The sequence below is a fragment of the Brachycentrus maculatus genome, unplaced genomic scaffold (assembly GCF_059751285.1).
Source record: "Brachycentrus maculatus isolate JH-2025_06_01 unplaced genomic scaffold, ASM5975128v1 h1tg000269l, whole genome shotgun sequence".
In the NCBI taxonomy this organism is placed as follows: Eukaryota; Metazoa; Arthropoda; class Insecta; order Trichoptera; family Brachycentridae; genus Brachycentrus; species Brachycentrus maculatus.
The window spans coordinates 303,201-328,662 of NW_028281020.1; the positions used below are offsets into that span (position 1 = coordinate 303,201).

At 32.8% G+C, this 25,462-nt stretch overlaps 2 protein-coding genes across 2 annotated transcripts; one reads left to right on the forward strand and one right to left on the reverse strand.

The window, feature by feature from the left end:
* Window positions 1–21: 21 nt before the first annotated feature.
* Window positions 22–23,009, forward strand: LOC148305544 (putative pyridoxal-dependent decarboxylase domain-containing protein 2). Its single transcript, XM_088266511.1, has 14 exons — window positions 22–234; window positions 338–699; window positions 1,200–1,306; window positions 4,338–4,472; window positions 6,169–6,395; window positions 7,302–7,373; window positions 9,221–9,454; window positions 9,989–10,060; window positions 10,534–10,677; window positions 11,478–11,724; window positions 14,157–14,319; window positions 15,044–15,165; window positions 16,513–16,702; window positions 17,144–23,009. The coding sequence occupies exons 1-14, from the start codon at window positions 157–159 to the stop codon at window positions 17,355–17,357; spliced, it is 2,367 nt and encodes a 788-aa protein (XP_088122637.1). The 5' UTR covers window positions 22–156; the 3' UTR covers window positions 17,358–23,009.
* LOC148305545 (uncharacterized) lies at window positions 20,261–25,388 on the reverse strand. Its single transcript, XM_088266516.1, has 3 exons — window positions 25,187–25,388; window positions 24,942–25,110; window positions 20,261–24,294 (listed from the first exon to the last, which is right to left on the reverse strand). The coding sequence occupies exons 2-3, from the start codon at window positions 25,090–25,092 to the stop codon at window positions 23,633–23,635; spliced, it is 813 nt and encodes a 270-aa protein (XP_088122642.1). The 5' UTR covers window positions 25,093–25,110; window positions 25,187–25,388; the 3' UTR covers window positions 20,261–23,632.
* Between the last annotated feature and the right edge of the window lie 74 nt (window positions 25,389–25,462).

Below are 25,462 nucleotides of genomic sequence, written 5' to 3' on the forward strand. Positions count from 1 at the left end.
TTGTTACGTTGGCAATCCGAATCGGGAAAAATCAGCTGATTCAGTGAACGATATCCGGAAATATAAACCGAAAACCGACGTACGTTCCTCAGTGCGTCCTGTTTTATTTACAATTTGACAAACATAGTGACGTTTACATTTTCAAGTACTGCCACGATGGCGGAGGAATCCGTTTTAGCAAACGAAAAGACAATTATAATGGAAAATGATTCCTCTGAACTTGATATTGAAACGGTAAAATAAAATATAAATATGTTTCCCGACTGTCAGCCTTCTTTTGGGTCCAGTTGGCATACTGCCGCTAATGTTTATTTTAACCCTTACAAATTTCTTGCAGGAGCACCGGCCGCTCGAAGAAATACAATTTCAAGTCTCCCAGGTGATAGAACGCTTGGAAGCTGGGGCTGGTTTGGGGGAGAGGTCTCCCGTAGCCCTGAAGAAGCAGAGCACCGGCTTCTTGGGGCCTGAAGAAACGCCATTGGAAGATATAATGAAAACAATCGAAGACTTGGTGTTCAAAAACGATCCCAACACCGGGGAAAGTTCCTGGCCTCTTCCGACCCTTAACCACATAGCCAAGATCTCTGTGATGTCTCACAGTATCGGGGCTTACGCTGGCAGTTTAGAAAGGGGGCATCTTCAAAAGTTAAGCTCTCGTATTAATACTGACACAACACGGTGGCTCAGTCATTTATTCAGGTTAGTGTATCCAGTCTTCACCACTAAATCAATAGTCATTTCCAATCTATCGTTTGCTATTCCATTGCAAGAATTATGTATATTTCAATAATCTTTGTGTATATAATTTAAATACACAGCTACTACAAATTCATATCTATACAGAGAATCATTTCAACCCTTTTGAGATTATGTTTGTAGACAAGTAAATTCAATGTGTGATCTTTATAAATTTTCACAATACTTATCTAAAATATTTAAATACCCTAAAACATATTTTGTAAATGATATCCAATTTTTAAATAGCCTAGGAATATCTTTTAACATGCTTCATACATTAAGTTTTAAAATATAATATTGCACAATATGATTGGTCTGCTGATATTTGCAATTTTTGTTTAATGTGTTGTTTTCAAAATAAGAACCCTGAAACCATTATTTTATTTATTTATTCCAAAATGGAACCTAAATTGATTAATTCTGAAGTAGTATTTGATTCTTACAAAACACTTCATTTGTAGGTTTATTGATTGCAATGCGTGCTATCACCATGATCAGCTAGAAGGACTCGTGAAAGTGACCAGGTTGATGCTTCATTACAAGTATCCTAGTTATTTAGAAGAAGGAGGTAAATATAAAACTTGTTTTAATAGATAATTCAGTTTTAGCGCTGTATAAAATTGTTTATTCACATGATATAATATAATGGATATGTAAATGTGACCCATTAGCTTTTAAATACAAAGAAAATAAACAGGAAGATCATTAAATGATTTACGTATTTAATGTTCATTCCACAAAGTATCTTTTGATTTGTATCAATTTGTAGTCACATTGTTACCTTACCGAAAGAACGAAATACATACAGAAATACACTATTTTCACATGACATCGTCAACCATACTTTTTGGCCTGGTGCCCTTCAAAAGTCTAACCCGAATATTGTAAATCCTACTCATACCTGAATGAGACAGAAAAATGGGACTCCGAGAATTTAATTAGAATTTAATAATAAGAGAAGTGTTTATCGGTCTTTGTCCGTATATAATAAAACACATTGCAAACATATCACACTCTTAGTTTAAAACTATGAAACCTTGGCTTGTGAGATTACAAAGTAAAAATAAAAATTCACAATTTTTTAACCACCGTACAGACAGGCGCCATGGCGTAGTTTGGTAGACACTCAACTGCGAAACTGGTATTACATGTTGGATCCCCGCAAATTGCAAAATAAATTCAAGAAAGATTTATTTTCAATTTGTCTGGGTGTTTGTGAGTTATTTAAAAAATAGGCTATACGGTCATTGGATGGGACAAAAGGAAATCTGTAATTTTTTGTTGTTATGTTATTGGAAATTTGTTGCATAGCCAAGAAACCATAGAATTAAGTATGTTTTTGGTAAATAACATGATAAGATGCTATGCAGGGGCTAATTTGTGGTGTCTTAAGTTTCCTTCTTATGATTGAAATTTTTGACAGTTGCCAATTGTCCCATCTAATAGCAGTAAAACCCAAAAATAATACATTTTGTAGATACACGAGAAAGTGACCATGTGCATTTTTTACAAAAATGTGATTATGACTGTTTGATATCTTACTAGCTTAATATTGCCCTGAAAAATCCCAAAGTGATTTTAAACTTAGAAGTATAATACATTGACATGTTAAAAATGACTAACTGCATTGATGTTTATTTTCTTGCTAAGCAAAACTGACTTAATGGCCCTCCTGAACATTTTACGTTTTGTTAGTTGGCCACTTTCTCCTGTACGACTACAATTTGTGCGTTTTTTCTATTATTATATTATATAAAAACCATTCTCATGGTTTTTTGACGTAAGGGATAGCATTTTATTTGTAAGACCCCATCAAAATGTTCATTTTTTTGTGCTGAAAATGCTGTATCAGATACTTGAATATCAATGTCCACCACAATTTCATATTCGGCTTTTATATTCATCAAAAATATGTAAATATAAGTAGATATTTTTAAGCTCAATAAAATAAGCGCATTATAACATGCAAGTTTATTTTAATTTTAAAGATATATACATAATTGACAGAAAACTACCAGATACGAAAACAAAATATTCTTAGAAATCTTTTTTGCAAATTGCAATGTATATGTTTTTTCAATTCAGGATTTTTTCTCCCAAAGAACAACATTTCTGTTTTCCTTATAATATTGCATTAAGTACACACTTTATTGTATTAAAAAAAAAAACATGTTAGAGCTCTTACATTCACATATATTTTTACATATCCTGAAAAACGGTTCATTCTCTTATCCTCTAAATTATTTTAAGTGCTGAAATGTAGCTGTCTGATAAAAATAGCACACTATGATAACAATTTATTATGCTGTAATAAACCCGATACCCATATACCTAATATGTATTTAGATAATATGGCATTTCCAATAAATACATGTATTTTACGCATGGTTTTCAAATACATAAACCAATATATTTGCTTAGCTATATATTTGTTTAAACAAACCTTTGAACATAATTATGTTATTATGCATTACATGTATGTTATATACTATTATTCCAGTACTTTATGTACCTGCTTTGTTTTTATTTACCCATTTAATTTTTAAATGTTACTCAATTGTCACACTGTTATGATTTTTGTTGATTTAGTTGGTTGGATTATATTTTATCTTACATAATTAGTCAGCTTATATATTTTTACAAGAAGATTTAAACAAATTGTTCAATTCTAAATATTTTTTTAAATAATGGTTTAATGAATTTTCAATTTCACAGGCTAGTAGGGAAAATAATAACCCTGCTTTTAAAAATTAATTATATTTTTTTATTTTATATTTACATAAATTGTATACATTTATTTAAATCACAATTTTAAACATATTTTTATTCTTTTGCAAACCCACCAAGCCACCTTGTGTGTCTTGTCGGTGGAGTTCTTTTTGAATACATTTTTTATTGTTTTTAACCATTTTAACCTAATATACAAACCAAAAAGAGAGAAAAATAAATTGATTTCGCTCTTGTATAATGAAAGCTATTTTTTTGTTGTTGTATGTAACAATGTAAAAAAAAGGATATGATCTGTGAAGTACCTATTGTGCTTTTATCACTGATTGCTGTAAGAATAATATTTTTCTTCTTACCACTCCCCAATGCTCAAACCTCTCCTAGGAGCCAGTACCACTTACTTAACATTGCAACACAAAGCCGGCGAATTGCCGGCTGACCTTGGTCAGTTTGTCACTGACTCACAAAGACGGCAATTCGCCGGTTTGTCTTTGAAGTGATTTTGTTACATTTAAACAGAATGACAATAACTTTATTAATAAAAATGATATGGTAAAATACGAACAACAAAAAATTATGATTTTATGTTTTATCATTTTTATTTTGTTTGTAAAAATGTTATTGTAATAAAAAATGTGTCAAAATTAAAAAGTGTGTTGTATGAACAAATTATGTAATCTTTATTAGTGGTGCAATGGGTTAAGCATCACTTATTTAGACCAACAGTTCGTTGTTGTATGGTGTTTTTCACGATCTCAGAAAGGTAGTGGTGTCGAACAAATTGTATAACCTATATAAAACTATTTGTCGCCCATCTTTTGCCATAGACTTGGTTTTTCGACAAATTGATTGGACCTTTGTTTTCTTACCAGGTGGAGCCCTCATGAAGCAGCTTCCTTGTATATACAGTTCTGTGGCCAGCCCTCTCGGAATCGTTCAACACCTCTGTCGTCAGCTCAGCCTTCCTTTTGCGTGCGTCAGGCCTGTTCTTGTCAATACAGTTTTTGGTATGTGATAAACTAATTAAATTACTTTCCGGTCCAATCTCGATATTTGTATTTAAAAAAAAATAGTATCACTTTTTTTTACATTTATGACATCTCAACATAGATGAAGAAAAATATGGGAGTCTGGGCATTTACAGGGCTTACGATAGTCATAGGCCGGTTATATGATCACTTTACACACAATGTAACATTCGACAATTCTACTCATGATTGACAACCACACTACTCGAATTTTCGAAACTCCTAGATATATTGATCAATCATGTGACACAGTACATGTGAGTTCACAACAGCCATCTATGTTGGAATAAAAAATGCTTTCATTAAGCAGAGATTTATAAATACATAGCATAGATAAAGAAGAATATGGAAGTCTGGGCATTTACACTTTATGTTAACTTACACATGTGTAAAATGATCACGTAACCAGCCTACCAGGCTTGCCAGGTCGCAAGCCCTGTAGAGCAAATTGTCACCAATATTTGAGAAGATTTTGCAACGACTTTGTTGATAATGTAACAATTATGACTGATGGATGATTAATTTTTATATCAATTCATATTTTTAATAAAAAATATGTCATTATGTGAAAAGTTTATTCGTTGCATTATATATTTATTTTTTTACTTCTGTGTTTACTAAAAACACATCTTCTATTGTTTAATGATCTTTCACTTTCTGTTTGTCTAATAAAACGGAAATTAAGTCTTTATATTAAGTGTCTCAGGAAAAAAGAAAATGCTGACTGTGCCAGTTGTGAAAATACATGATGGTAAACAGGATGTAGAACATCTAGTATCGAACATAAGCATAATTATCATTAATAAATTCTTTCCGTACACTTATATCAACAAATAAATGTCTTAATGGGATCTTTACCTTTTGGTCTGGAATATAATTGGTGACTGCTATAACACAGCATATGAATAATAAATAAATAATATATTTGACAAGCTTGTGTAGAGTTGATATTGTATGTATGTTTACAGAATTTATATCGGTAGTGTAAAGGCAAAGGGGTATATCTGTCTCAGACCAAATTTTACAGGAGAGCAAAAACAAACTTGTGAAATTAAATAACTCATTTATTTTATGTATTTTTATATTCTTCTTCTCTAATTGTTTTATTTATGTCACCAAATGGACAAAAAAATATGCTGTCATAAGGAAATATTACTTGAAATCAATTTATTTAATTTGATCCTCCGTAGTGTAATGGTCAGCACGCTCGGTTACCATACTGGAGGTCCCGGGTTCGATTCCCAGGGGGGTGGTCACATAAATATAAGTTATTTATTTTTCACTCTAATATTTATGCAATATTACCCTGGACTGGTACCTGAAGCGGAGGGCTGATAACCTTTCCTTCATGTGCTAATGATCAAGATAAAACTGTGTTTATACAATGCAGTGCCCTATACACCATCTGGTGCGGATAAGGGTTAAAACTAACAAAAAAAGATTTTTTAAGTTGTAAGACAAAAATACATCATTCCACCAGTTTGTTGTTGCTATAATTTGCCTTTTTACTCAAATGTATGCTGAATCTGTATCATTTTTATACTGTTAAACATAGAAATTATATTAAGCTGGTATTTTCTCATTCTTATCGTAAATCTTTTAGAATCTTGCGCCTGTTGCAATGTGGTTTCTTTTTCAAACCTTCGGTGAAGCCATCTCGTTCTGATCTGCTCAGGTTCCAATCAGACAATGGACGTATCCGCCCTGCAGCGCATGATAGCCGAGGACGTAGCGGCAGGGCGGATCCCGCTGATGGTGCTGGCCGACGCTGGCACCACCATCGCCGGGCACTGCGACAACATATCCCGACTGCACGACCTGTGTCGCCTGCACGACTGCTGGCTGCACTTGCGGGGAAACACCCTCGCCGCTCTAGCTATCACTAATGGCAACACAGGCATTGTGAGTTGCGCAAACCTCTTTGTTTTGAGTAATAAGATAATAAAATTATTTTTATTCTTATTTTATATAGGTATACAAATTCTTTCATTAATTGATTCGGCAGTCACTTTGGGGTAAAATCTATCCATTTTAAATTAATGTTTTACTTAGTAAATACCACTATTTCTTCAAATCTACTGTGACACGTGTTTCGATGCATTCCGCATCATTTTCAAACACATACGGTGTTTGAAAATGATGCGGAATGCATCGAAAAAATACAAATTGTTATTTCCCGTAATATGTGTTGATGGTGGCACCCGCCGTGTGGCATGTTGCGCTATCTTGTTGAAACCACAGCTCTGTCACATCAATGCCATTCAACCGAGGTACGAAGAAGTCAGTAATCATGGTTCTGTAGCGCTCTCCATTGACCGTAACATTTCGTCGTAACGTAATGTCGTAATACGCTCGCGGCGAGTATCAGCCAGCATCCGAAACTATGGATGAAGCGCTCGGCTCGCTGTACTGACTGCCTGAATGCTCGAATCTTAACGTGTTGTGTTACGACAAAATGGCTCCGGTCAGTCACCACCTTAATATAGTATCTAAATTCTCTCATGAATGGCAAAAACTTCCTTTTTCCGAGTTATTACAATGCAAACCTAAGTATGGCAATTTTCAAATGATAATTTTATTTATTCGTATAATTTTATCTTCTGTGTCAAGTAAATACATGTATATTGTAAACTCTGAAACAAATAATTCACTCTCTTTTATCAGCATTGAAGTATGTACATATTTGTGTGATATACATAATTATAATTTATACGCTGAGATTTGTTTATACAGTACAATTTTTATTCTTTAAATGATGAGTATAACCTATAATATAGTAAAATTAACTGTTATTTTTTGCTTTTTCAGCCTCCGAGAATTTCTGATTCGATAACTTTACCACTCGGGACGTGGCTCGGTATTCCTGGATTGCCAACTGTTGTATCCTTTCTTAATATTTTTTTCAAACATATTAACAGTGTGCTACTGCCACTACTACTAGGAATAAACTGATTAGTAAATTTGTGCACCATTATTGGCTCGCTTACTGAGAACTGAATAATTTTAATTTTAATATATTAAACACTGATTTTTAGTTTAAAGTCTGCTAAATTGTATTTTAGTGTCAAAAACACATAGAAATTATTTCTTGAATGTTTTTCGCAGATATTTTGTGGCACATTTTATAAACTTAAAATTAAACAACTTTGTTTTAACCACTTTTTTATTATTAGTTTTTTATTATTTGTGTGTGTGTGCTCCACTTTACGTATGCGTGAGCGGCTTCATATTGTTTTTGGGTCATTCCATTCGTAGTTGCTATTTGAGGTTGCTTCGCAATGCACAATAAAAATAACATTTAGGATTTTTTACGGAGTGTGTGGAAGTTTTTGGTAAGGGAATGTAATTAATTATGAGTATTTTAATGTTTTAGAATTTAATAAACCCTGATGATAACATGGTTCTTGTCGAAACCGGTAAGTTAAAGCGTACTAATAATAAAAAAGTGGTTAAAACAAAGTTAATTTGATAAAGTTTACATAGACATTAGTTTGAAAATTCCATAACGAGGCGAAACAATTGTCACAAATTTTATTTTCAAGTATTTTTAACAATATAATACACATTAGTAGACTCAAAAAAATGAAGTGTTTGATTTTGACATTTAATATATAAATTAAAACGGAGTTATACAAATTAATAACCAAATCTATAAATAAGTTTAATTTATTTAGTTTTATTGTGTCTGCTTTGGCTTAAGGAGTTTGGTAAGTGTCATGTGGATATTTGAAATATCGTGCACCCTTGACTGATCTAATCTTTGGGTATTTAACGATATGCAAAAAAGATAATATAACTATTCGAGAGAGACTCGAGATAAACTACATTTGGACGAGAAAATTTGTTGGTGCAAGAAATCGTCACCAATAAGTCGAATCAAGGCTGCCCGAACTCCGCTCGGGTTAGTCAATAAAAACAAATACATAATTATAAATTAATAAAGATAAAGATAAATACATAAATATATTTGGTTGAGGCAAATTAATACCAAGAAGCCGGAATACGGAGCACAATAGCAGCACTCGGCTGATAATTACAATGCAAACTCCTTGCCCAAGTCACACTCGGGCTAAACTGGGAATTGGTTAATCAATCAATTGTGCCCAGTCATATATATAAGCAAAGGGACAATCCAATCTTGATATATAAACATTTAAAATTACTGCCGGTACGTGGAATATTGTGGATGAGTATCATCGTTGAACAACAAACTAGACAAAAATATCGAAATCCTTTAGTACACAACCATGATACACGATTTACACACAACGAAGGTTTGATAGTCCCAAAAATTAACAATAAATATGGGAGTCGAACACTGCAATATATCGTTCCGAACATTTTTAATTTGTTGCCGACGGATGTTAGAGGTCAAAATAAAATATGGAACAAAGGCAAAATAAAGGAATGGGTAAATGATCAAGAGTTAATTTTATGAAAATTGTAAAATGTTTATATTCGCAATTTTTTTCTCTTTTTTGTGTCTATATTAGGTTAAAATCGTTAAAAACGATAAAAAATGTATTAAAAAAGAACACTACCGACAAGACACACAAGGTGGCTTGGTAGATCTCTGCAAAAAAAAAAGTTCTAAATATGTAGATATTGTGATTTAAATAAATCTAAACAAAAAAAAATAATAATAAATAAATAAAAAAAATGCAAAGTCCTATGTATAAAGATGTTTGGTGCGGATGAGATTGCATTATTCCTTGACCGAGTATTAGACACTGTACCGGCTGCTGGAGTCGGGCGCCGGGGCCCGGGGGCGCGAGGGGGCCCTGCCCCTGCTGGCGGGGCTCACGTCTGACCACGCGGCCCGCCGCCTGGTGGCCCTGCCGCTGTGGACGGCGCTCAAGGCGGCCGGCCGGGAGGCCATCGTCTCGCGCCTCACGGCCGCCTTCAACAGCGTCTGGCTCGTGTGGAACGAGGTGGCCAGGATGCCGTTTATTAGGATACTAGTGAGTAATTCTTTATATTTTGTATATCGAAAGCGTTGTTAACTTTGTAGTATGGTAATATAACACTCTCCTTATCATTCATCGTTCACTTTGTGTAATACCACTTAAATAAAGACTAATTCGTGACAACCGGAATTATCATTCCATCATCAGGTCATTTAAATGAAATTATTATGGTCTGACATTTATACAAAAATAAAATTTTGAATTTTAATGACCTGATGATGGAATGATTATTTCGAAACCGGTGGTCACAATAAGTGTTTATTAATGTCTTCCTATTTGTCATCCGTTTGCCGTCAAATTATACCAATTATACAAAGGCAAGGTGATCGGTTCTACTCCACAGGTTTTTTTTTTAATGTTTAATAGATATATAGATTAGAATATGGTTTAATTAATTTACCAATTAATTTTACTTAAACTTGGTATTCTTAAAATCTATTTTAGCATGTGTTTCAATGCATTCCGCATCTTTTTGAAACACCGAATACAGGTTTATAACATATTAATAATCAAAATATTATATTTCAGAGTAAACAACCTGGCGGAGAAGGTGGCGCTTATTCCATTGAAGACCTGACTACGAAACCTCTCAACACAACGGTTAGTTTCTTACGATTTTCTTACCAAACCAAACATATCGCTTACTCCTTTCAACAACGTCATATATCAAAAATCATCAATTTTCAGTATGCACGTTTTCAGAATGCCCAGAAAATGTACTATATCCCAGCAAAAGCGGCATATTTTTAACTTAATATTTACCCGCTACAGGGCAGAAAGTGTTGTTTTTGCATTTTGAAGAAAAGGTATTGTTCTTTTTTTTTTTAAACTAAATATTTTTCAAATAGAGAAAAAACCTTCAGGTTTTACCTTAAAAGATCTGTTACATAGTAAAAAGTTCAATAAGTGGCTTGATATTTATTTTTAATACATTTCATTATTTTCTTAAACTTTGAAAACGATCTCCTGAAAAATCAAGTTCTTTGATATATGACGTTGTTGAAAGGAGTGAGCTTATATACTTACATTATTTTCATATACATAATACGCTTATCCTATCCTATTATTTTCAGACAATATTTGATGTGGCGGTGTCCTGCGTAGTTTTCCAATTTGTTCCTGAAGTACCCGAAGGAACTGTACTGGGAAGGGTCCCCCCCTATTATGATAAACTCAATTCCTGGCTAGGACAGATATTACAACGGGACACAGACCAGGTAAATGTCATTACAATTTGATCACTTTATTTATTGACAATTCTTGACGGGGTTCCCTGTAATTTTTAAAATGTGAATTGTCCGAATTTGGACAGTAAATACTTATGTTACATAAAATTTATGTATGTTAACACTGTATATTTTACATAATTTTTCTACTGGTTTATGTAAAAAAAAATACATTGGCTAAAGTCAGTATATTTACCAATGTTCTGACTTTAGCCAATGTATTTTTTTTGATGTTTGATGCCAAAAAGAATTAATTTTACATATCTTAGTTGTATAGGAGAAAGTGACCAAGTGTATTTTTTACAAAAATGTGATCATTGGCTATTTGTTATCTTACTAGCTTAATATTGCCGTGAAAAAAATTCCAAAGGATTTTAAACTTGGAAGCATAATATACTGACTTGTTAAAAATGACTAACTGCATTGATGTTTTCTTGCCAAGCAAAAGTGACTTAAATGGCCCTTCTGAACATTTTACGTTTTGTTAGTTGGTCACTTTCTCCTGTACGACGATGATATGATTAAAAATGCAACCACCTGTGTCATAAAAGTTTTTTGGTTTTGAAATTTCAAATATTTTTTTTTCAATGGGAATCCATAGCTGTATGTGAAATCAACGCATAACTTCCATAAATGCTAGTACTGAATTTTTTTTTAAAAGTATTAAATAGAAAACTTTTGTAGTAATTAGAAACCAGGTTTAGAAAATATCTAAATCAGGGATCTGTCACAATAGATCTGACAGGAGAATAAAAATAGGTTCATAATTGTTTTTTTTGTTTCCATTCCAGATAACCATAGAGATCTGCGAGTCGGACACGTACGGCATAGTGCTCCGCTACTGCCCTCTGGAGGCCCCGGCGGACGTGTGGGCGCAGGAGGAGAGTGCGGTGATGGCGGACCGCCTGGAGGGGCTGTCCCTGTGCCTGGAGCAGCAGGTGGACATCCTCATATCCACCGTCACGCACAAGGAGGTCTTCCAGCGCCTCGTGGAGGCCAACCCCTCGCTGCGCCTCGTCGAGATGCCAGGATGGGCGGGTACTAGTCTTCACTATTCTGTTAATTGATTCTGCAGTCACTTTGTGGTGAAATCAATCCATTTTTAATTTAAGTTTAACTTAGTAAATACATATATTATTAGATTAAAACCAATATTTTTAGCTTTTCCAATTTTTTTTATTTGACCAGCGACCGGGTTTCGTCGTTACCGACATCATCATTAGATGTCGGTAACGACGAAACCCGGTCGCTGGTCAAATAAAAAAAAGTGGAAAAGCTAAAAATATTGGTTTTAATCTAATAATATATTAAAAATGCAATTCCATCACGAAGTGTCAGTGGATAATATAAATCTATTAGTAAATACATACCACTATTCCTTAAAATCTATTGTGACACGTGTTTTGATGCATTCCGCATAATTTTCAAACACCGTATGTGAAGCTAAGTTTTAATTTTAGAGTTGTATCCTTGGGACTTCATCTACTTATAAGAAATAAAAAAAATAAGAAACAGATCCTATCGCCTCTTCAACCTTCAACATCCCAAAGACACAACTCTAAAATTCAGACTTAGCTTCAAATTAACGTCTTCGATTCAGAAATCCTGTAATACTTCATATAAATCCAAGAACTAGAAGTGTTTTTAAAGGGAGGGTTGCATTGTTTTTTCGCTCGCTATGTACAAGGTTTATATAACATCCAAACTTTTTGGTTCTTCAATGATAGGATCGGGAGAGTCGACTGTGGCCGGTTAATAAGAAAATAACTGAACCTATCGAGGAACTGTTCTCAGCATTTGCTCCGGTGACTGTATAACAACTGAAAATTTATTATCTTGGTGTTTTCCCTGGAGGAAATCATAATACTGGAGCATTTGCTATTAGTCATAATGTTAATATGCAAAAGAATGCACATTCTCTTAATTTTGTAGGCAAAATAAAAATGATGAATTTTGTCCAGCAAAGAATCTTGAGCGTAATACGGAAACTCACCAAGTAATTTTTCTTTACATGAGTTGATATCGCTTTACTTAATATTTTATGAATTCTTTAAAGTTTACAATATAAAATTGGTGTATCAGAGTAATATGTATTCCATTTGAATTTCAGAAACATGTTTATAAAATAAATAAGATTTATTCAACTTAACGCTCTCCTTATCATTCATTGTTCACTTTGTATCATCATCATCTTCTAAAGGCAGCGCCTTGTTGTGTCAGCCACTTGTCTCTGTCAGTCGCCATCCTCTTGAGCTGCGAATAGGAGGAGACGTCCATGAGCCGCTTCAAATCCTGGATGTATGAAGTTCTTGGGCGGCCTCTTGTTCGTTTTCCCAAGATTCTTCCTTCGAAGATGTTGCTAAGAAAGGTGCTATGTCTAATTGAGTGCCCTATTAGCTTGGCCTTCCTCTTCAAAATATGATTTATAAGCTCTCTTCTTTCTTTTACGTCCTGCAACACCTTTTCGTTGGACTTCCTTACGACCCATGATGTTTTGGTCATCTTCCTCCAAACCCACATCTCACTTTGTATAATACCACTTTAAAAAACACTACTTCGTGACTACCGGTTTCAGGTCAAATGTAGATTAAAATGAATTTTTTAGGGTCTAACATCATCATCAGCCTGTGTCCGTCCACTGTTGAACGTAGGCCTCCCGCATAAGTCTCCATCCTCTTCGATCCTCCGCCTTCCGCATCCAGGTCACTCCCCCTATTCTTCTTATATCGTCAGTCATCTTGTAGGGGATCGGCCGATGCTTCGTTTGCCAGTTCTTGGGCGCCATTCCAATACTTTTCTTCCCCATCGACCGTCGTCTCTTCGACAGATATGTCCTGCCCATTGCCACTTGAGTGTGCCTATTCGTTGGGTAGCATCCACTACTTGAGTTCTTCTGCGTATTTCCTCGTTTTGGATTCTATCTTTTAGTGACACTCCGAGCATGGATCTCTCCATAGCACGCTGGGTGACTTTTATTTTATGAGTAAGACTTGCTGTTAGATTCCACGTCTCTGCGCCATAAGTTAATACAGGCAGGATGCATTGGTTAAACGCCTTAGTTTTTAGACATTGCAGAATTTTTGCTTTAAAAATGTACTTTAGTTTTCCAAATGATGCCCATCCCAGTGTATGCGCCTGTCGATTTCTTTTGAGAAGTTATTTCGCCCAAGTTGTATTACTTGTCCCAGATAGGTATAGCCGTTTACAACCTCTATTTGTGTTCCTCCAATGGAAATAGGATCAAAGGTCTGGGAAATATGACTATTGATCATGGCTTTAGGGATCATTTATACAAAAATAAAATTTTGAAAGAGAAAAGAAGACGAATGAATCACAATGGGAATATTTTTTTTTTTTTTGGTATTACACAAAGTGAACGATGAATGATAAGGAGAGTGTTATATTACCATACCTAATAATTAACAATGCTTTTAATATACAAAATATATTTATTCAATTCTTTATTTAAGGTTTGGGAGGGGTCAGATACGTTCCCGAAGGTTGGGAAGCCCTGCTGACGCAACAGACTAAAGACGAGCTCAACTCTTTGAACATGTCCCTCGTGGAAAGTTTGAGAGCTACCGACGCAGCATTTTCTCTCGGTGAAGGGGTAGACGGCTTTGCTTGTGTCAGGTAGGTGCCGAGTTATACATACAAATAATGTACATTTTACAGTGCGGAGTAATCCTTATAAGAAGTTTTACATTTGAAAAGTAGCATTATATTTGTATGAATAAAAATCAATAATTCTATTCCTTATTTTCATTTCAAACTAAGTTTATTGAATTTCAAATAATAATACGTAGTATGTATGTTAATCAACTCTTAATTAATACGTATATCAAAAATGCTTTTACTCTTTAGAGCACAATGAAATTAAAATGGTCCCACCTTTTTGATACAAAAATATGCATGGTGGGCTTCACTGAAAAGCGTCACATACATACTTCTCAAAGCCAGGAAGCAGTCTTCGATTTGTCAGCACACAATTGTAGATCAGTAAAGTTTTAAACAAATAAAATTTCTGTGCAACTCTTTGGTTTTTTACTGTCTCAAATTCTATGCCTCAAAGGGCGATTGTCCACTACCCGGAATTTGACTGTCCGGCAGTCCAGTTTTGAAAAATGAGAGGGACCACGTCAGTTTAGCGTGATCGAATTTACGCGCAACGTGTTCACGCACCAATCAAGAGCTCTGATCCGGAGAAAGATGGATAAAAGCACAAGGCAATCCAAGCCAATCATCGTTTTAAAACGCTAACTGACGTGCCGGACGGTAAAATTCTGTGTAATTCCGTGTAATGAACAAACACCCAAAGAGTTAAGTTAATGACTTTTTTAAAATGTTTTTCTTTCAGATTTGGTATGGTAACTGCAGATACTGACGTAGAAGAATTGCTCAATCTTGTCAGTTCAGTTGGCAAAGAGTTTGAAGAGAATTCCAAAGTTCTGGAATCAATGACTGAAATAGTTATAAAAGGTTTGTTCATCTGACATTTCCCTGTTTAGTTTTATAACACGGGCTAACTTTACACACCAAAACTTTTATATTTGTCAACCCTTATATTTTTCATTGCCTGACTTAAAAGATACACTTCTTCCATTTCCATAAAATTGTGTTATCTCTGTGAGACATCAATAATGAATCTTTATAACTATGTTGTTTCGGCATTCAATTTGTGGTAAGACATGATTAAATTATAAATAAAACACTGGTTTTTTACCATTTCAGTATTTTATTTTAACAACTTGTTTTGGAAGCTACACATGCTTCCATCTACGGGTTTGAATAAAACATATTCGTATATTCAAACATGCTAAAATATAAGTTCTACTCATTAAATACCACTGTTTCTTAAAATCTATTGTGACACATTTTTCAATATATTTCGCATCATTTTCAAACACAATGCGGAATGCATCGTAACATGTGTCACAATAAATTTTAAGAAATAGTGGTATTTACTAAGTAAAACTAAAATTAAAAATGGATAGATTTTACCACAAAGTGACTGCCAAATCAATTAATGAAGGCAAAAATGTTTTAAAATCACTATAAATATTTTATTATAACTTAATTATAATGTCTACCGGTTTCGAAACTGCTTCTTTTCAATACTGATTAATACTAGTACTTCTAATTAATAATTATTACTAGTATTAATCAGTCTTGAAAAAGAAGCGGTTAGCTTCGAAACCAGTGTACATTATAATTTAGTTATAATAAAATGTTTATAGTAATTTTAATTACAAAATGTAATACTCAAGTGGTAAAAAACAAGTGTTTTATTTATAATCAAATCTTGATAACAATCCCTTACAACAGTGTTCCGCAAACTTTTTCAGTTCAAGGTACACCTACCAAATCAATAATTTTTCAAGGTACACCAAAGAAAAAAAAACAAAGTTTATTTAATGTTAATTTATTATTAACATTAATATAATCCGAATAACGTATGATGTTTGATGCGAAATGTGAGCCTACTTAACTGAGCACAAACGATAAAACTTTGGAGAAATTGTTGATGCTGCTCTCTGACCGTTGATCATCCTCAGGCGTTCTCTTTTTATTTTATTTAATAGTATTCAGAGTCAAAAACCCCAATTCGCATGCTCTTTGCGCAACAAAGTGCCTCACTCGCTTAGCTTTCAGCTATTTCTAGGTGTGTTATCTTCACAAAACTAAACTTTTTTCCGCGGCACACCAACCAATCACCACGGTACACCAAGGTGCCACGGCACACACTTTGCGGAACAGTGCCTTAGAAGATAAATCTTGTTTGTATTTGTATTTATGGATGTTTATGAAGCCTTTCTCTCTGTGAAGGAATCGAGGCGGCCACGCTGGACCTGCAGCGCGAGAGCACGGAGCGCCTGTGGCAGGAGGGGCTGCTGCGCCACGTGCCGGTGGTGGGGCGCGTGGTGGACTGGTGGAGCCCCCCGCCCGCCTCGGGGGTGCGCGGCCGCTGCCTCAACCTGCGCCAGGGCACCGTGGAATCCACAGAGAACATCTACAAGTAAGGCTTTAATTCAGTAATAGGGGTTCTTAACACATTGCTATCGGGCAGTTTTTTCATCAACCTTGACCATAAGTTTCTGAGGTCCTGGGTTCGATCCCCAGGAAGGGGGTCAAATAAATATTGATTTTTTCACTCTTTTTCAATATTACCCTGGACTGATACTTGAAGCAAAGGGTTGATCACCATTCCTTTATGTGTTAATGATCAAGATAATACTGTGTTTATATGATGCAGTCCCCTATGCACCATTGGGTGCGGATGAGGGGTTTGATATCTGAAGTTCATTACATAGATGTCCGTTATATTCAGGTTTCACTGAATTTTTATTACTATTTAAGCCGCGTGGCATTGCTGTAATATTGATTGTGCAAGAGCTATTTTTAACGATAATGTTGTCCCCAACTTGTGCAAATTGATAATTGTTTGTCTCTTTTCTAGATACCACATGCAGATTCCCAGCGGTACCATCCCGCACGGTGTGTCCAAGGCGCCCCCGCCGGCCGCGGTGCAGACGGCCGTGGGCGAGGGCGTCAAGCTGCCCGACAGCATGGACTCCTCGCACTCGCGCAGCTCCAGCCACGGCTCCACCGCCGCCGCTCCGCCCCCCGCCCCCGCGCCCCCTCTTGCCCCCGACACCGCTAATAAAACCTAAGTGCAATTCTAGCCTAGCGTGATAGGACAATCTGGTGCTGGCGGGCGAATCCACGCATAGAATATAGGGTAACGTCGGCTTGTTTGGCAGTACTTTTTTTATTTATTGTAACAGCAGACAGTTGGTAGAATTCCATTAAAAATTTTTGGGTAATTTATCCGAAATCAAACAAGGTTATGGGATTGAATTCTACTTTCATTTACATATACATAAATGATAATATGTGATGCGTTTCGTCTTATTAAGACGTCATCAAACACATGAATGAGTGTTTGATAATGTCTTTTTTTTTCAAATATTTCCTGCCAATTTATTTGAAGATATTTTCTGAAGTTATTCTGGAAGTAATGCTACAAAACAGTATTTAGGTTAAGTCGATTTCACTAATTTGTAATAGATTATGATACAAAAACTAATATTGTGAGTATAAATTTATTCGCGATCAATTGATGGCTAGTTTTGGTAATCTGAAAATATTTTATTTAAATTTTAATTATTAACTCAGTATTATGAATAATTGTATTAAATTTTAGAGAAACTTTGCAAAGAAACCCACAGATTGTATTTTTAAAATATATTAAGACTTTGGGATGTAATCCATTGGGTCTAGTTTTATTTGGACTACAAGGTCTCTGGACTCTGAAAAGTAAATATTTTATTTTTACTTTTATTTTATGTCTATACATCAATATGTTTTCTCTAAGGGCGATTTGACCTCTTTCAGTCAAGAGTCTAACTAATAGACTGTGTCTTTTCTTCATAACACATAACACCAAAACAAAAAACATATGTAGGGATTTTTCACTTTCAAATTACAGTATGATTTGTAATAATTTTATGCTTTGCAATATTTAGATTTGCTTACTATTATATGTGAAGAAGAAGGGTACCATTGCAATTGTTAGATGGTGGTTATATTCCCTGAACAAAGATAACATTTGATATTTTTGGTGAATTAAATAAGAATTTCAAAAAAAGTACCGTCAAATAATCTAATTTTGCCCTACGGAGGTCAGGTATACTTAGAGCAGTGACATGCATGGCAGTTGTAAATATAATATTACTTGATTCTTGTTTTCTACAATTAAAACAACCAACAATTGCATTTCTCAATAGTGCTGCACAAAATATGTGAAATATCAATATTCGACACTAATATTGTACTAACTGAAAAATCAAGAATTCACTTGGGAAACTATGAAGCCTTTTTACCCTAGACGTGCAAAATAAAAACAAAGTTACCATAATAATTTAAGCATTGAAAACATTCACCTGACAGTTTATTGTTATATCTTGGATGGTTTTCTAAACACATAATGAAAGTTTTTTTAAATTCTGTTTATCTATCAGTGTATTTATCATGTGTATTTATCAGTATTGCAAAAACTGAATTCAATAACAACTTCCTTGCAATATTTTTTTTTGTGAGATTTTTCACTTTTTACACAATAGTCAGTGCATTGCAACAAATTTATTGGTATATTTTGTATTTCTAACTTCTGGAGTACATATTCGACATCAAAAATTTAAGCTGGAAGGAGACATAAATTGAGAAAAAATAACAAATACCATCCCAGTTGTGTAGCCGAAAAATAACAGTTACCCATTAGGCAAATCTTTATATTTACTGTCAATTCATGGAGCGTTTAATTCTGATTTTGATGCATTAAAAAAAAAAATGCATTTGCCATCCATGAAATCGCCTTATGTATTTCTTATCTCTACTATGTTGAAACTTCGGTCACCAAGTCGCTTTCTTGTTCTAGTAATAATTTTATATTAAAAAAAGTTCCAATATGACGAAAGCATGTGGCTTATGTTAGGAAGTGTAGTTGGTTTTTTATATTGTTAGTTAACTCTAGTCGAAAATCCATTTATGCAAAGCTTTGCGAATATTTTTTTTATAAAAAAAGGCTGCTAAAGAATTGTTCTTATGGTTTCTTCTTTTCTCTGAAACCGTTACTCTACACCGTGTAAAAAAATCACCAGAGATAATCTTTAAATTTGTTTCTTAAATTCTTTGGTTCAGTCAATTGTAACCGTTGCCTATTTGAACATTATTTTATAATGACTTTCAAAAACAATTCATTGAGAAATGTTTCTATTTAATGTAATAAAATTAAATAGTGGATATAAAGTACAGTATGATTTAAAATACTGTGTATCAATAATTAAGTTTATATTATACAGGTTTTCGATTTTCATAACTGCTTGTGTATGAAATATATTTCAAAACATATAAGGAGAGAGGGGGGTAACTATGTACATAGTATGTATTTCGTTTGTAATGTAATTTTTTTTTTCAATACATCTTGATGGCCACAATAAAAAATCACACATATTTAAATACCGATTGAAGGATATATAAAGTTGAGGAATGCCTGTATAATATATTAAAAATAAGATTCCGTGTTTGAAACAAACATTTTAATGACTATTTAATGGAGATCAGAAAATAATTGTCCCCTTTAATTTTTATCACAATATGTGAAAATATTTTTATAATAACAACGCACTATCGCAATATAACATGTTGACCAGTGATTTGCCATGTCTATACTGTTTGGCTTTCAAAATCAACCAATATGGTGACCAGCACTAGATATACAGTTAAATTTTGGGCACTCATAAAGTGCGATAAATATTTAACCCAATCTCCGTATCTCAAATACATATTAGTAAATCATCCACTTGAGCTGTGAATAAGATTAAATATTTAGCAAAATATATAAAGAAACATTTTTATTCAGTCTCAAACATAAGTTCTACTGTCACGTCATATGGCATTTATGAGATATAGCTATATTTTATGTTTATCACAGATACATTTGTCAAACTGCAAGTTTTTTCCTTTAGTTGTGTGTTACTCGGAACAGTAATCAGTAACAGTTCCATACGGAACCTATTATGTTACAACGCATACCAAAATACAAATCTTTTTAGCACAGGTTTAATGTGGCATTTTGTATTAATTAGTTCTAATAATACATTATCCACAACATGGCAAAGTTTTTTTTTTAAATATTCCTGGTTCATTTTTACATTCCTCTTATCACCGATCATTGCCATTCGTGATTAAGTTTTGGATAATGTTTAAAAATGGTTTGTAATTTTCGAAAATATTTGGTCACATATATAATGCAGATTAAAACAACTACTAAATTTTTAGTTTTTATTTAAAGGTAAACTTATTTACTAAGTTCCATTTCCGTTATAAAACTAGCTTTCTTATTTAAGATTCATTTATATTATGTACATTTTTTCTATTTAGTTAATAAATGAAAAAATAAATATTTTAGCACAATATTTGTCGAGCACAATAATCATTATTTTGTATTTCGTATCTTTCGGTTTTAAAAGTGCCAAACAATGTAAGATTTATTTTCTTCCAAATGATGTTAAGCACGGGCTGAATTTTAAATTGTTTATGATATAAATACATGCATGCTATGCTATTTAATGGATTGTTCATTATATGTATTTTCCAACTCCAGTGTAATATATTTTGTATTTTAATTGCATTGTTAACCTTATGGTATGGTAATATAACACATCATTTGTTGTTCACGTTGTGACTTGGTTATTCAAAAATTAGCAGTCGTGGAATAGAAATTTTCAGTGTAATGTTTATTCATAATTCCTAAAAAGTTACCATTATTAATTTTATAAGAAAATTATTCAAGTACAAGTACCTCACTGCAAGACGCAGTACCTACACATAATTAATTTGTATACTTATTTTTAATTTTTCCTTCTTTAAAAAATCAGCCACGCCTAACGTTACATATGTACTATGAAATAAATTTAGAATGTAGATTTCTTATGACAATCATCTTCAATAATTTTTTCATTTCAATTTACCTGTTTGCTGATAACATTGATGATTTCTCTTTAACAAAAAAATAAAACAAATATGTTTGCCAAGAGGAATAACATTACGTCAGTGTTGTGTAAAGTTGGCCAAACTGTCAAATATCATTCTGAAGGATCCTCGGCTTAACTTTGGCCTCATACATTTTGGTTAACCCATACTTGACAGTTGTGTGAAAAATGTGTGTTTTAGGTGAACACTTATAGCAATTTCATATAAATATACATATTTCTAAGACCGTCTCAGAATGAAAAAACAACCGTATTATACAAATTAAACTTATCCCTTTACAAATAGCCCATCAACTATATTTGGAACTGTCGGTTGTCGAGTGTGCGTAGTTTCACCGTATTACAAAATAGTGAAATTGAGCTTACAGTGCCATCAGACAACTGGTTTTGTGCATTAGAATCTAGTTTTAGTTCATATTTATCAATTTATATATTCAGATTTTATTTCAAATGTTACTATGATTTCAATATTTGCTTTTATTAAAAACTACATTGGATAAATTTATGAATGTATTCTTTTATGTGATAATTTTTTTTTTAGTATTTTAGGCTAATGTGTAGAATATATATTTTTTTCCCTTAATTTAATGTTAATTTATTTCTGTAATTTGATAGAAATAGGTGTTTTTATCCATTTGCTTTAAGGTTGGGGAAATTTTAATAATATGTACATATTATGTATGTTCTAAATGGATTTAGTAGCTAAAACAGTAAACAACAAAAAAATACATATTTATTGTTTAAAAAAACCCAATCCCGTTGAAACATTTGATTTTTTTGTACATATTATTTTTTTATCGTTTTGTAAATGTATTTCTTTTTAAAATGTCCAAAAACATGAGGGATTTGCTTTGTTAATTTCTATCGACTTAATATGACAATAAGTGGTGTTTGTCAAAATTTAGCAATTTTAGGTATTTTCTTATGAAAAGTAAAAATATTTTTTTAAAAGACTTACTTTCTTTGGCATTTTTGTATTTAAATTTAAGCAATTCAATTATTTAAATATCTAATTTTAAGATTTCGGACTTATGTATTTAAAAACAACAAAAACTTTTTTCCAAACTAAGTTAAAAAAATTGTAAGAGAAAAATAATTCAGCAAATTTTATCAATGTACTATTTTTTTTGCAAGATCAGTGCAGCAAATATTCGTCCTAGTTCCTGTAGGCATTGTTTAAAACATGTTTAGTTTTTCTAGAAAAAGTCACAATGTGTTATTTTTATTTCTTGAAAAATTATGAGTATGTATGCTACCTTTGACTTTGAATTTAAAATTTATCACCATAATATAAGAGTTTAAAACTTTCCATTTTAATGTACATACAATATTATAAATAATGGGTATCCCCGAAAGTACATTATTTTCTTTTGTCTGTTAATACATATAGTATGTATTAGACAACTTTAGTAATGTTTATTATAAATTCTTACATGCTGCTGAACTTAATAATGTGCTATTCCTGTGTAAATTTATTTATCTTGAATTTCATGATTTTTATTACGCAAGTAAAAAAAATATCTTACTGCATTTTTTAGTGATCGTTTTATTTTTGCTTATTTACTACATAATTCAATTATAATTGAAAACTAATATAATATAGCCGACTGTCTAAAGAATTGTTGACAATTTGTAACATTATTACGTACTAGCAGAATGCCATAGTTTTATTATTGAATACATTATTATATTGTGAGTATAATTTTATTTCACTGTATGTATTATTTACAATACCAAAGATTTGAAAATTACAAGTCTTAAATTATGCAATTTTTTATTTCTTTCAAATGGAAACTTACCCATGCAACCTGAAGGTCTAGTCTTCTGACACCATCATATACAATCGTCATCCGCTAAACTGACAGAAAATCAATTTCTTGTACAAAATAAGAAAAAACAATTGGAATATTATGTAATATTTATTTGTATAAAGCATTGTTTCGTGTTGCCTAAATGTCTCCAATTAGACAAATGTTTTTTTTTATAAACCAAAAATACTGTGAGTTTACATAAAATGTACAACACAATACCAACTAAATAAACAAGAAATGGTTTTCTTTCAATTTTAAAAACAATATGAACTTATTTATACTCTAAATGACTTTCACATGTTATCCAAATACTGGGATTATATACCCGATGTAACATGAAAATATGTTGAAGACAGAATTCAACCCATAACTGACTGCACCTAATTCCAGCAAAGCAATTACCAGATCTATTTTGCTTCTGAAATATCACATAAATTAACATAGTCCCTTAACGCTTTTATGTCCAAAAATATATTTTAGATTGCCGTTTGCTATCTTAAATTCTTTGTACATATCATTTTGGAATTTTCAATGATAATTTTGTTTAACTTGTTCATAGAAAAAATCTTTCCTAGAATGAAATCAATCACTATCATTGTTGGATTTGGAACAAAACTTGTTGAGTGGAATGTTATCTTCGTCAGACAAATTATCGCAGACTAGCTGTTGAATTTTAGTTCTGAGAACTAACTTCTTTTTCATGTCCAATGACCTAAAGTACGGCAAAAGGCTGTGAAGAAATAACACATCATCATCAGTTGCATCCAGATTAAGGCTATTGGCTTTTTCTTTTTCCAATTCAATGATATCTTTTTGGAAACTTTTCAGCAAATCTGACAAAACTGTGCTCGGCTTAACATTATCTGTATTAAAGGACTCTTGTGAAATATGAAAACTTTGCTGCGGATCTATAAAGACAGTATTTTTGTCTATTTCATTTTCATCTGTGGGAATGTTGCAATTTTCTTGTTCTTCATCATATGTGGTTTCTAGTGTGCTCAATTCATTCATTAGATCGTCTCCAGAAACATTGCTATCTTCTTCTACTTTTGGTTTTACAAAAGATGAAGTTGTTCCCTTTTTCCCAAGTGATAGCTGACCCTTTAAGAATAACAAAGGTACAAAGTATCTCCAACGATGTATAACCTTTTCATTGGGGTGTGTTTTGCGAATCAATATTTCTCTTCGCAAATTTCTTCTAAACGAGTCACGAAGGCCTCTCCATTTGTTTTTAACTTGATCGGCTAAAAATAAATATTACATTTAATAGATAGATATATTTTTATGCACGTAGATTGTTTTGGAAAAATATGGTAGCTTGCAGCAGATTGGAAAAATGGCTGGCTTATCACATTTTGAAAACTTGACAATGTACATATATTGATTATAATGAATAAAATTAAATAAAAAAGTTCATAATTGTCCTACAGTATAAATTACTAGACAACATACTGCTGGCTCATTTCAAGTATGGGATTTAAAATTATTATATCTTAAGATATTGAGGTTTAATGATTTGTAATTTTTTAAATATTTTTTTCACTGGGATTTTATTTATTATTTATCAACACAAACATTTGTGTTGAAACACATCTTTAAATTGTACCTACACTTTTTAATAATTTAAATCATTCTTGCAATGGAGTAGTGATAAATATTTAATATTTTTTCATGTTTATTCATGGAGGGATATGCATTGCATTGATGCAGTAGGTATAATCATACAGTATGTGAAGGCAAGCAAGTCAGTTAACAATAATTTGGAAAGGAAAAAGTGCATTCATTTTTATATTAATCTCATAACAAATAATCGAATATGGGTTTTCAAGAATGACGGCCAAATACAGTGTGAAGCAGGCGTTTTTTCAAAACAAATATCGGAGGTACTTACTGCTTGCGCCGAATTTTTCGCTCAATTGATCCCAATGAATTTCGCATGTTTCACGGTGACCATAATCTGGATCATTTTTATCCCATAAAGCGGGGCGAAGTTTGACTTCCTTTATGAAATTTTTGCATTCGTCCACATTTCGACTAGACATAATTTTCAATAGAAAACCCTAAAATACATTAAACAAATAAATTTAAAAATTGCCTAAAAAAGTATACATAATAATCCAATCCGACGATACTTACAATTCCGTTTGACGATTATATTTGATTTTTTATCGAGTTTTGAATCTTTGATGAATAACGTCTACTATACTTTTCTCATATCTTCTATTTTGTAATATCTCTTCTTTGATGATGATAATATTAATGTAGGCTTATATTAAAATGCGGTACAACACAGCATAATACGACACGGTGCGACACGACACGACACGACAAAACGTATGTCAGATTTCCTTCAATTTGATGCAATATGGCCGCCGAATAGATAGAAATTGATATGGAACGATCGGATCATTA